Raw genomic sequence first — 11,000 nt, 5'->3', positions numbered from 1 at the left:
CTTGAGTCCTTCTAAGGCGCACCCAAAATAACAGAGGCCTAAGATGGACTTTATCAGAAATTGATTTTTTGCCCATGTCAAAAAATAATGGTATCAAAGGGGTTGACACTGGGAGTGATATCAAATCTCTAATGAACTTGTTCTCTGCAGATGCCAGGGCCTTGATGTTTTCGGTACCCCATAGTTCCAAACCGTAAACTGCCGAGGCTACAGCCTTCCCCTCATAGACTGCCAGGGCTGGAGCAACCGGTCTGCTAATGGAGAGGCGCTGGTTCTTTAGTATCGCTCCAGAAACCCTATTGAGATTAAGTACCATTTTGGATATATGAGAGCCCCAGATTAAGTACCATTTTGGATATATGAGAGCCCCAGGTTAAGGCAAATGTTATATGTTGTAAATATGCAATCAGTACTAAAGGCAGAACTACTTAATGAATAAAAAATGTGAACTCAAATACACAAATATATCAAATGGAATACATTAACAGAAAACGCAAAGACCATAGCAATATATTAGATTTATTAGTCAAATCAGGATAAGATTTGTAGTTGGTAAAATCATACTCAGCCATCTAATTATAACAAGGTGTTTTATTAATTTTGTTTGCAAGTTTATATATTTTCATTAATATCCCAGATACATTTTATTGGCAGATCTTTCATCTTTTCCTGAAATATTTTGTCAAATCTTTCGCTTTGTGCCACAGTCAGTAAATTTTTCCAGTCTCCAATGGTGCCTGTGAGACAGAGACAATGTGCAGAATTAGTGAAATATTCAGAACTTGCAAGAAATGGAAAGAAATAATAAACATACTGCAGGCTGCCACAATATCTTGTAAGCAGCTATACTAGATTGGCTTTTTGCTCTGTGAAAAAATATCTTACAAAAAACTAAGGGGCATATTACCAAGGGGGGCGATAGGCAACTATCGCCGATTTAGCGGCCGTTTTCGGCCACTAAGCAGCGATAATTCTATCGCCCTATTAGAAAGCTGTCACTAACTGATGTTAGCGACAGCTTTTAGGCGATAGCGAGCGGTTTAGGGCCCACTTTGCATGTCAGCGATGTTATCGCTAATGACATGCAAAGTGGTCATACCCAACCAGTTAGCGACTGAAATCAGTCGCTAACGTCGCTATCGCCTATTAGGAAGGCAGGCGTAGCGTCAGAAATATTCACGCTAAGCATGAATATCTCCAAATACTAACACCTGCCCAGACCAGTTCTTAGCCATGGTATCCAAATGGGAGGTGGATAACATGGCTAAGAGCATTTCGTTGCTAAGGCGTGAATATCGCTGCATTCTCAGCGATATTCACGCATTTCGCCGCTATCGATGGATATTTCAGCACAATGGAGAAAAACGTTGCTAATAGCATGTTTTCTCCACTAATATATCCAGCGATAGGCAGCGATAAAAAATTCGTCCCGAAGCCTATTTAGCGATAAATATCGCTACTTGTTTGTAAAATGCCCCTAAAATTCCCACTGACGAATGATAAAGTCTCATTCAGGTTATAATTGATCCCATTAAAAGTGCAACGTTCTAGAGAGAAGAGTGCTTTAGACACTTTCGAAAATCAAATAAATTGAAAAACATCTTCTTACTAGCTCAGTGATTTCCAACTTATTTACAAGTGATAATTTTCCATTGTCACAATTTCTGTACATGAGAAATATAATAAATGAAACTTCATATAACGAAAATGCTTTAGGTAGACAACTAACTGTAATTGCATAATTTCACTGTGTTATATGTTGAATGCAAAATGCAGGAAACACTTGGTATTTTTACACTGCATACAAGAATCCCAATATTGACAAGGGACCTAAACAATAGATTATTTCCAAATGCAACTCAATGAAAATTATTTTATCTATTTCAACAGAATAAAAGGCTTGGTCCACACTCTTGGAATTCAAACCCATTGCCTAATCAGACAGAACGATGGTGGAAAATCACAGAAAAGGAGCGTTGGGCCAACAACAAAGAATGAGAAGGAATGTGAAACAAGAGTGGATACATATCTAAGGAGGAAGCTCCGTAAAGATGATCACTCTAAACCAAGATAGGCTTCGTGTGCCAGAGGGATTTGAATCTAAATTGGCTAGGGATAACCAACCAGTGGAGACTCCAATGGGTTGGCGAGAACATGCCATGCCAAATTTCCTAAAGTTGAACACCAGCCATACTGTCATTCTCAGAATCTTTTGCAGTCCATGGATAGATGATGCCGGCACACCCAGATAACATGCATTATCACAGTAGAGTCTGAAATTTATCAAGGCATTCATCATACATGTTTTAAGGTGGGCAAGGATAAATGGCAGGTTTTTCTTAAAATTCTATTCTGAGAGTAATAAGTAGAAACTACTGAATTGACCTTAGTAGTTAGACTGAGACATTATCTATCCAAATGGAAAACTTTTTGGGGTTTATTTAAGTCAACATATCTTGCATTCAAGATATATTTTTACTCTAGTTGACCTGTTCCGGTTTGTTAAAATATTATATTTATAGTGTGAGTTTTAATACATTAGACTCTAATGAGAGAACCCGTTTTCATCATATAAGATTGAAGTATCTTTTTTAGCTCTATTAATAGCCCTGTCCGACGTAACCTATGTGTCAAGAGAAGCACTTTAAAAAGCCTATTCTGGTTCTAAGGTGTCGTGTGATCAAGGCTGTGGCAACACAGCCAAAACGCATAATGCTGAGATGACTGAAATAGCAATAAAGCACTTTACTTGAATTTGCACATTGGTGGTACGTACAGGTGTTTGTGTTACCGGACATAGAGGTAATCCAGGATTAGATAGGTGGTTGAAGGTGCAGTACAAATGTGTATTTTGAAAGATGTTCATATAAGGTGTAGTTTATTAGGAATCATTTTTTCCTCTCTCTACAAAGGTATAGTTTAATGATACTGAATAGTTATAGATACTTTGGTAAAGATGTGGCATAACTGTGGTGTTTGAAATATGATCATATAAGGTGTTATTAATTAGGTTTCTGCTATTAGTTTGTACAGAAGGAAGTTAAATTATGGCATATAATTAAAGAGAGAATGGTGAAATAAGATGGTGTTAATTCATTTTTTTAGTAGTTTAAGCAAAGGTATAGTTGAATGATGCCCCATAATTTTAGAAACAAAGCTGAAGATATATGTGGTTTTGAAAATGATCATTAAATGTGTTGTTAATTGTGCTTCTTTCTTAAGTCTGTTCTGAAGTATAGCTTAATGTTGTCGCATATTTGTAGGTTGAATGGTCAAGATGTAATTGAAATATAAACCACCATCTATTACACTTTGTGGCATGTTGGGCTTATCTACTTAACTAGATAGTATGTAATGAGTTATCTAAGTCTTCAGATATTATTTATACAGTTGCATGTATGCTTAGTGTACTCATGGAGTGACCCAGGCACTAACTCATGCACTTCTACAATCTTTTGAGTGCTACCTATACAGTTTAAAACCTCCCTGTACCTATGCACCCCTCCTACTACCCAGCAAGTCCCATGTCCTTATGCAATCACTCTAGCAAAACCCAAGCACCTATAAATTCACCATGCACTCTCTGTGCAGCACTCTAAGTATCCAGTCACTATCCATGTACTTGTACAATGACTCAGGCATTAACACATGCAGTGGTACAATCAAATGTGCACTAGCCATGCAGTCCTCTAACCACCTCCACACTACTGATTCACTCCTCCAATTACCCAGGTAGTACCCATGCAGTTCAGGAATCACACTGTCACACTCCGTGCACTCCTCCAATCATCCAGCCAGTACCATGCCCTTATCTAATCACTGCGCCAAAACACAAGCACCTACAAATTTACCATGCTGTCAACTTGTAGCACTCTAAGTATCCAGTCACTATCCATGAACTTGTACAAGGATTCAGGCATTACCACATGCAGTGCTACAATCAAATGTTGTAGAAGAGTAGGATCTGCTCTTATGATTACCCCCACTTGTTGCTGATGTTTCACTGTTTTCACTGTTTTTCGACTTTCGTCTGGCTGGGGCCTTGCTATCCAGGACCCCAGCCTAGCTGCTTCATCTCTAAATTGATTCCCTGTACATTATGTACACTCCAGTTGGGTTACTGGGGTACATGTATGAGTCCCTAGTATATGGTACCTTAGGTACGAAGGGCATAGATAACCCAGAGGCCTTCTAGGGGCTGCAGCATGTATTATGCCACTCCTGGGAAGCCATCCAAAATGACGACACAGGACTGCTACTGCAGCCTGAGTAAGGTGGTGAATGCACCCCTTACTTAGATATAGGTTCCCTATATCTACCTTAAATCACTACACATATAAACCCATCAGTCACCCCTATGGCAGGCTTTATCAATCCTGAAGGCAGGGTGCTCGGTTTTGTGTGAGAGGGTGCCCATGCATGAGCAGGACCCCTCTGCAGCCTTCAGAACCTATTCTCTGTGGCTGTTATGTGATGCAGCAAGACCATATACTCCTAAGTGCATTATAACCTTGCGATAAATGCTACCTTTGGAATGGCTGCATGGAAACGTGTTTGGTGTCAAACACTTTGGAATCCTACCCCCATCCCCAATCCTGGCGGCGGGGGTAGAATTCCACCCTTCTGGAGGGAGAGACATGTACACACCGATATACCCCGTACCAAGTTTAAAGAGCCCTGGCATCACAAAATGGATGCTGCAGCCACAGACACAAGTCTGGCCTCCTGCTGCTGGACGAAACTCCGGCAGGGGAGGCCTGGACAATAGGTTTCCTGTCACAGGGAGGTGTGACCACCTCCCAGGCAGGCCTTACGGGATTGGGGCTGTGAGAGTGATTCGAAGTCTGCACTGGGGGCACATTTAGTGTCCCTGTGCATAGCCCAGTTCAAACCGGTTGCAGGGGCTACTAGCCCCTGTTCTGGCTCAACACTGGACAAAGGAAATGGGTGTAACCACCCCTCTTTCCAAACCCTCCCATAGGTGGGTCCCCAGAGTTAGTCCAACCCCTTCCTTGGGCATACGAAAAGAACCCCAGACTACAGGACTTTAGATTACACCTGGACTAAACTCTGCCACAGATATCCTGGAACTTTGACAATCTACATGGCTAGATTACAGAAGAATCTCCCTTGGAGTAAAGGAGTTACTCCCCTGCTTGGCAGGCAACAACGAAGCATTTGCCAGTCTGTATCTGCAAAGCTCCAGCCGGACTCCGTAGTATTTGCAGCCCAGGAGGTGGATTTCCAGACTTCGGAGAGGCCGACCCTGGTTCCCAGCAAAGCTGTGACCCACAGCCCTCGTGAGTGACGTGGAACCAGAACTCCTGGACACCGTGCACATTTGCAAGTGCATCAGCTTCTCAATGTTCTTTGAGGCTGTGCTTTGGGTTACTTGTAGCCCAAGCACTGAGCACCTTTTGCACCAAACATTGCTGGCCTACACTCCACAAGTGTTCCGTCAGCCAGTTCTGTGTGTTTCCGCTCAAGGCCCCTTCACAACCCCTGGTCCGTCAACTGGTGTGTCCCTGTGAAGGCAACTCTGATTTTACTTGGTCTACCCTGGTTGCTCCAGACGTGCCATGTCTCTCCACCGCGTGGTGAGTCCCATAGACCTTGCTGGTCCACACCAAAGCATTTCTTCTCTTTCTACGTGGGTTGCTGATGCCAAGGATTGTTGAGTCCAATTTGGTTACCGACACTGCAGCACTCGACATCCTTTGTGGAACAGCTCAAATCGAGCTCCTGGTTGTCGTCAATGCCTCCTAGTCCTCAAGGCTGCAGAGTCAAGCTTCACCTCTTCAACCTGAAATCACCCGACATCGGTGGGCATTTGACTATCGTGCCCCTGTTCACTGGCAAGAGACCCAGACTCTGTCCCCTCTGCTTTCAGGTTCTTCCGATCTTCGATCCAGGCTTGGATCACATTGGACACTTCCCTCTTCGACGGCAGCAGCACTTTGCATCAGATCGTCATTGCAATCAACGATGATTCCTAACACCAAAAGACACCTATGCACCTGGCTTCCCTGGGTGAGGTAACTTGAGTAATCCGGTGCTCCCGTGGGTGTTGGCCCAAGAACACCTTAAGTCTAAAGGGGTTTGCTCAAAGTCCTCTCCTAAGTGTCCTTAATCTTTAAATTTCCAAACGCGACTTTCCCCATAGAAGCTAACAGCGTCTTGCGGCTGTTTTCTCACACTGCACGAGTTCCCCGTAGGTCCCCTGTGTCACTTCCTTGCGTGGTTCTTTGTGGGCCAAGCAATTCTACAGGCTCTAGGCCTTGTGTCTAGTCAAGTTGTGGTTCTTATACCACTTTCTCAATATTTGGTTTGGTACGCCCCTAGGGCGCAATGTATATTGTGCTACTTTACTGTGTGATATTAAGTGTAACATATGTGCTTTTAATTCTAGCCTCACAAAGAGACTAGTAGGGTGTGTTTAGAATAAATACATATTATTTTATATATATACCTGGTGTGGTTCTCCTTTCATTTGGTCACGCACAAGATTATAGGCTGGTAAAACAAGCTGCTTTACATTCCTTCAAGACTTAGCCTGAAGTCTGCTCACCATAGCTACCACTAGGATAGCTTTCAATAAAGGTTGGGGCATATTTAAAAGCCCCCTGCACCTCTTTTATGCCGCTGTTGCATCACTTTTGTGACGCAGCGGCGGCGCAAAAGATGCGCCATGGTGCGGGGTATTTACAACGTGACGCATCTCCCAGATGCGTCACGTTGTAAAGCCCTGCGCCAGAAGAAGGCGTTCCATCGCAGGGGGGGGCGATCCGGCGCAGGAACGCCTCCCAAAAGTGGCTGAGTGAAATCTACAAGATTTCACTCAGTCACTTTTGGGCCCATGCTGCGTCATATCCCTGCGCCTGCTTGAAGCAGGCGTAAGGATTGACACAGCTATGTGGAGATAGGGCCCCCCAGAGCATTGCTGGAGCTGCGTCGCGCTTGCGATGCAACTCCGGCAATGAGCTGCTTTTACGGCTCAGATGCTTGACACATCTGTGCCATTTTTGCCCCATGGTGCGCCGCATTGTAAATGCGGTGCATCCAGGGTGGCGGAGCTGCGGCGCACAATAACTGGCGCATCCCTGCTGATATGCAGGGATGCGCCAGTTATTGTAAATCTGCCCCATTGTCTTTAACCTATCACCTCTAAGGGGTTGTTTGGACTGGTGCAAGGAGCCCACTATAACTAGTGGACAGAATATGCCATGCCAACTTCTCACATTGGTGTGCAGCGGTTGGGATTCAAGCTTGCCTTTGTTCTACCAGATAATCCCAAGTGATTGACTAACTGAAAACCACTATAGGTACCTGAGGCACATATAATACAAGCTTAAAAACTACAGTAAGTTCTACTGAACTTAGAGTTGTGTGTCAAGAGCTTAGCACACCCTTTCTACAACTCAAGAGAGTTTAGTAGGCCACACTAGAGTAGGTAGGTGCATACACCACACCTCACTAGTGATGTCTTCAAGGCAGGAACCAGTGGGTCCCTGCCAGATGTCATTACTGTACTGGCATCCAAGTATGACACATTCACAATCTTGGAATTGAGAGCTTTCTGTACTACTAGAAGACTGAAGACAAGCAAAAGTGCCAACACCCAACGCCTCAAGGAGGTACTACTGTTGGTTGATCTCAGGAAGGCCTCAGTGCCTGGAGGGTAGACAGTCTGGGTGGATCAGCAGAAGAGGAAGGGCCCAGGATGGGAAAATGACCAGGACCAGACCTCTGATGCTGACTAGGAAGGTGACAATGACCTTGACCTGGAGAATGCAGCTCCTCCTGGAAATGAGGAAGAAGGCCATGAAGGCCTTCTCTTTGTTCCACCAGGGAGAGTTGGAGGTGTGCCTATAAGGCCAAGGTCTCCTTCACAGGAGTCTGGCCATTCTGACATATCTGTAGGGACCTCTGTTTCTTCTCACAGGAGGGAAACCTCCCAGGAGAAGAGAGAAACGCAGCTGAAGTATGAGGAAGCTCAGGTTAGAATCAGTAGACAGCAAGTACCCTTAGAAGGGGAGGCCCTAGAACTCCAAAGAGTTAGACAAAAGATGGGACTAGAGTCCCATGGTGACAGCTTTACTCCTAGTGGTAGAGAGAGGTCTCATGACCATAGGAACCTAAATAAGGTTGTCCCTCCCTACCAGATTGGGGATGACATCCACAAATGGATTACTGCACTGAAGAGGGCCTATAAAGTTCAGAGCGTCCCCCAGGAGCAGTGGGCAGCAATCCTGTGGCTCTCCTTTGCAGACAAAGGTAGAGATAAGCTCCTCACTGTTAGAGAAGAGGATGCTGATAATTATACAGTCCTGAAGAGTGCTCTGATTGAGGGGTTTGACCTAACCACTGAACAATACAGGATAAAGTTCAGATATACCCAAAAGGCTCAGACTCAGGACCGGGTTGGCTTTGTTGATTGTGCTACTAAGGCTCTGGAGGGCTGGTTACTTGGCAGTAGGGTGTGTGATTTCACAGTATTGTATAACCAAATTATGAGGGAGCAGATCCTTAATTATTGTCAAAGTCAGTTGTTGCATCACAAGACCTTGTGGCTCCTGAGCAGATCAAACTTGGTGAAATGTACCAAGTGACCAATGCTAGCAATGTCAGGACTGACCATGCCCTGGCAGTTGTTAATTTCTTCTCGGGAGGGGTAACTGACCTCAAGAAGGTTATGGTTAGTGCAGACCTCCCTGCTTGGGCTGAAGTGGAGCTCAGGACCCTTGCAGAAATTTTATGAATCCCCGCACAAAGGATTGCTGTGACTAGGTCACAGCCCAAAATGTCAAAAGCTGAACAGGCCCTGGATTCTGGAAGAATGGACCAGGTGCTTTGCAAGAAGAGGAACAGTAGGATTAAGGCAATGCCTTCTCCCCTGACTCAGAATACAGATCAGTCTCTTGAGGGAGATGATTGTAGTCCTGAAGAAGGGACTGTCCCAGAGGAGGTTGAGCCTGATCAGGTTGAGTTCTTGGGTAAAGGGGGCCGTTCCAGGGTAGATCTGAGCTAGGAGCAGCTGAACTGCCCTTCACTTGAACCCCTCAGACAGCAAGCTGCTGCTGAGGCTGCTGGAAATGCTAGTGGAACCCATAAGATATATTGGGATGATGGACTTCTGTATTCAGAAAGTAAAGACCCCAAGCCTGGTGCAGCCAGAAGGTTGGGTATACCTCTGAAATTCAGGGGCTTCCTATTAACACTAGCCCATGATATTCCCTTAACAGTTCTGTGTGTTTCCGCTTGAGGACCCTTCGCGATCCCTGGTCCGTCAACTGGTGGGTCCCTGTGAAGGCAACTCTGATTTTCCTTGGGCTTCCCTGGTTGCTCCAGACGTGCACTGACTCTCCACCACGTGGTGAGACCCTCGGACCTTGTTGTCCACACCAAAGCATTTCTTCACTTTCTGTGTGGGTTGCTTTTGCCAATGCTTGTTGGATCCAATCCAGTCACCGATGCAGCAGTACTCGACATCCTACACGGGACAGCTCAAATCCAGCTCCTGGTCATCGTCGACCCCTCCTGGATCTCGTGGCTGCAGAGTCAAGCATCACTTTTTCAACCTGAAATCACCCGACATTGGTTGCATACGATATCCTGCCCCTGGTCACTGGCAGGTGACCCAGACTCTGTCCCTTCTGCTTTTAGGTTCTCCTTATCTTCGATCTAGGCTTGGATCACACGGACACTTTCCTCTTAGATGGCAGCAGCACTTTGCAGAAGATCACCAATGAAATCAACGACGATTCCCGACATCAAAAAACACCTAAGTCTAAAGGGGTTTGCTCAAAGTAGTCTCCTACGTGTCCTTAATCTTTAAATTTCCAACCACGACTTTCCCCATAGAAGCTAACGGCATCTCGCTGCTGTGTTCTCACACTGCACGCATCCCCCATGGGTCCCCTGTGTCACTACCTAGGGTGGTTCCTTGTGGGCAAAGCCATTCTACAGGCTCTATGCCTTGTGTCTAGTCAATTCGTGGTTCTTATACCACTTTCTTAATATATGGTTTGGTACGCCCCTAGGGCTCAACGTAGATTGTTCTAATTTACTGTGTGATATTGAGTGTAACATATGTGCTTTTACCTCTAGCCTCATAAGGAGACTAGTAGGGTGTGTTTAGAATAAATACACATATTTTATATATATACCTGGTGTGGTTCTCCTTTCATTTGGTCACTCAAGAGATTATAGACTGATAAAACAAGCTGCTTTACATTCCTTCAAGACTTAGCCTGAAATCTGCTCTCCATAGCTACCACTAGTATATCTTTCAATAAAGGTTGTCTTTAACCTATCACCTCTAAGGGGTTGTTTGGACTGGTGCAAGGTGCCCACTATAACTAGCTGTCAGAATATGCCTGCCTAACTTTTCAGAAATGTGCACTATCCATGCAGTCCTCTAACCACCTCCACACTCCGTGCACTCCTCCATTCATCCAGCCAGTAAAATGTCTTTATCTAATCACTGCGCCAAACCCAAGCACTTATAAATTCACCATGCTGTCAACTTGCAGCCCTTTAAGTATCCAGTCACTATCCATGTACTTGTACAATGACTTAGGCATTAACACATGCAGTGCTACAATCAAATGTGCACTATCCATACAGTCGTCTAACCACCTCCACACTACTGATTCACTCCTCCAATTATGTAAGTAGTACCCATGCAGTCCATCAATCACACTGTCACTGCCCGTGCACTCCTCCAATCATCCAGGCAGTATCATGTACTTATCTAATCACTGCACCAAAACCCAAGCACTTATAAATTCACCATGCTGTCAACTTGCAGCACTCTAAGTATTCAGTCACTATCCATGTACTTGTACAATGACTCAGACATTAACACATGCAGTGCTACAATCAAATGTTCACTATTCATGCAGTCCTCTAACCACCTCCACACTACTGATTCACTCCTCCAATTACCCAGGTAGTACCCATGCAGTCCAGCAATCACACTGTCACTCTCCTTGCACCTG

The 11,000-nt window shown here is 44.7% G+C and overlaps 1 protein-coding gene across 1 annotated transcript in view; it reads right to left on the bottom strand.

The window, feature by feature from the left end:
* Positions 1–611: 611 nt before the first annotated feature.
* Positions 612–11,000, bottom strand: part of LOC147707981 (amine sulfotransferase-like) — a 226,258-nt gene continuing 215,869 nt past the window's right edge. Inside the window, exon 5 of the mRNA XM_086925691.1 lies at positions 612–737. Coding sequence (XP_086781817.1) covers positions 708–737 — 30 coding nt within the window. The 3' untranslated portion in view covers positions 612–707. The remainder of the gene's footprint in view (positions 738–11,000) is intronic.

The sequence above is a fragment of the Lissotriton vulgaris genome, chromosome 6, assembly GCF_964263255.1.
Source record: "Lissotriton vulgaris chromosome 6, aLisVul1.2, whole genome shotgun sequence".
NCBI classification, from domain to species: domain Eukaryota; kingdom Metazoa; phylum Chordata; class Amphibia; order Caudata; family Salamandridae; genus Lissotriton; species Lissotriton vulgaris.
The sequence above is the reverse complement of the archived record's forward strand: the minus strand, read 5'-3'. Positions and strand labels throughout refer to the sequence as shown.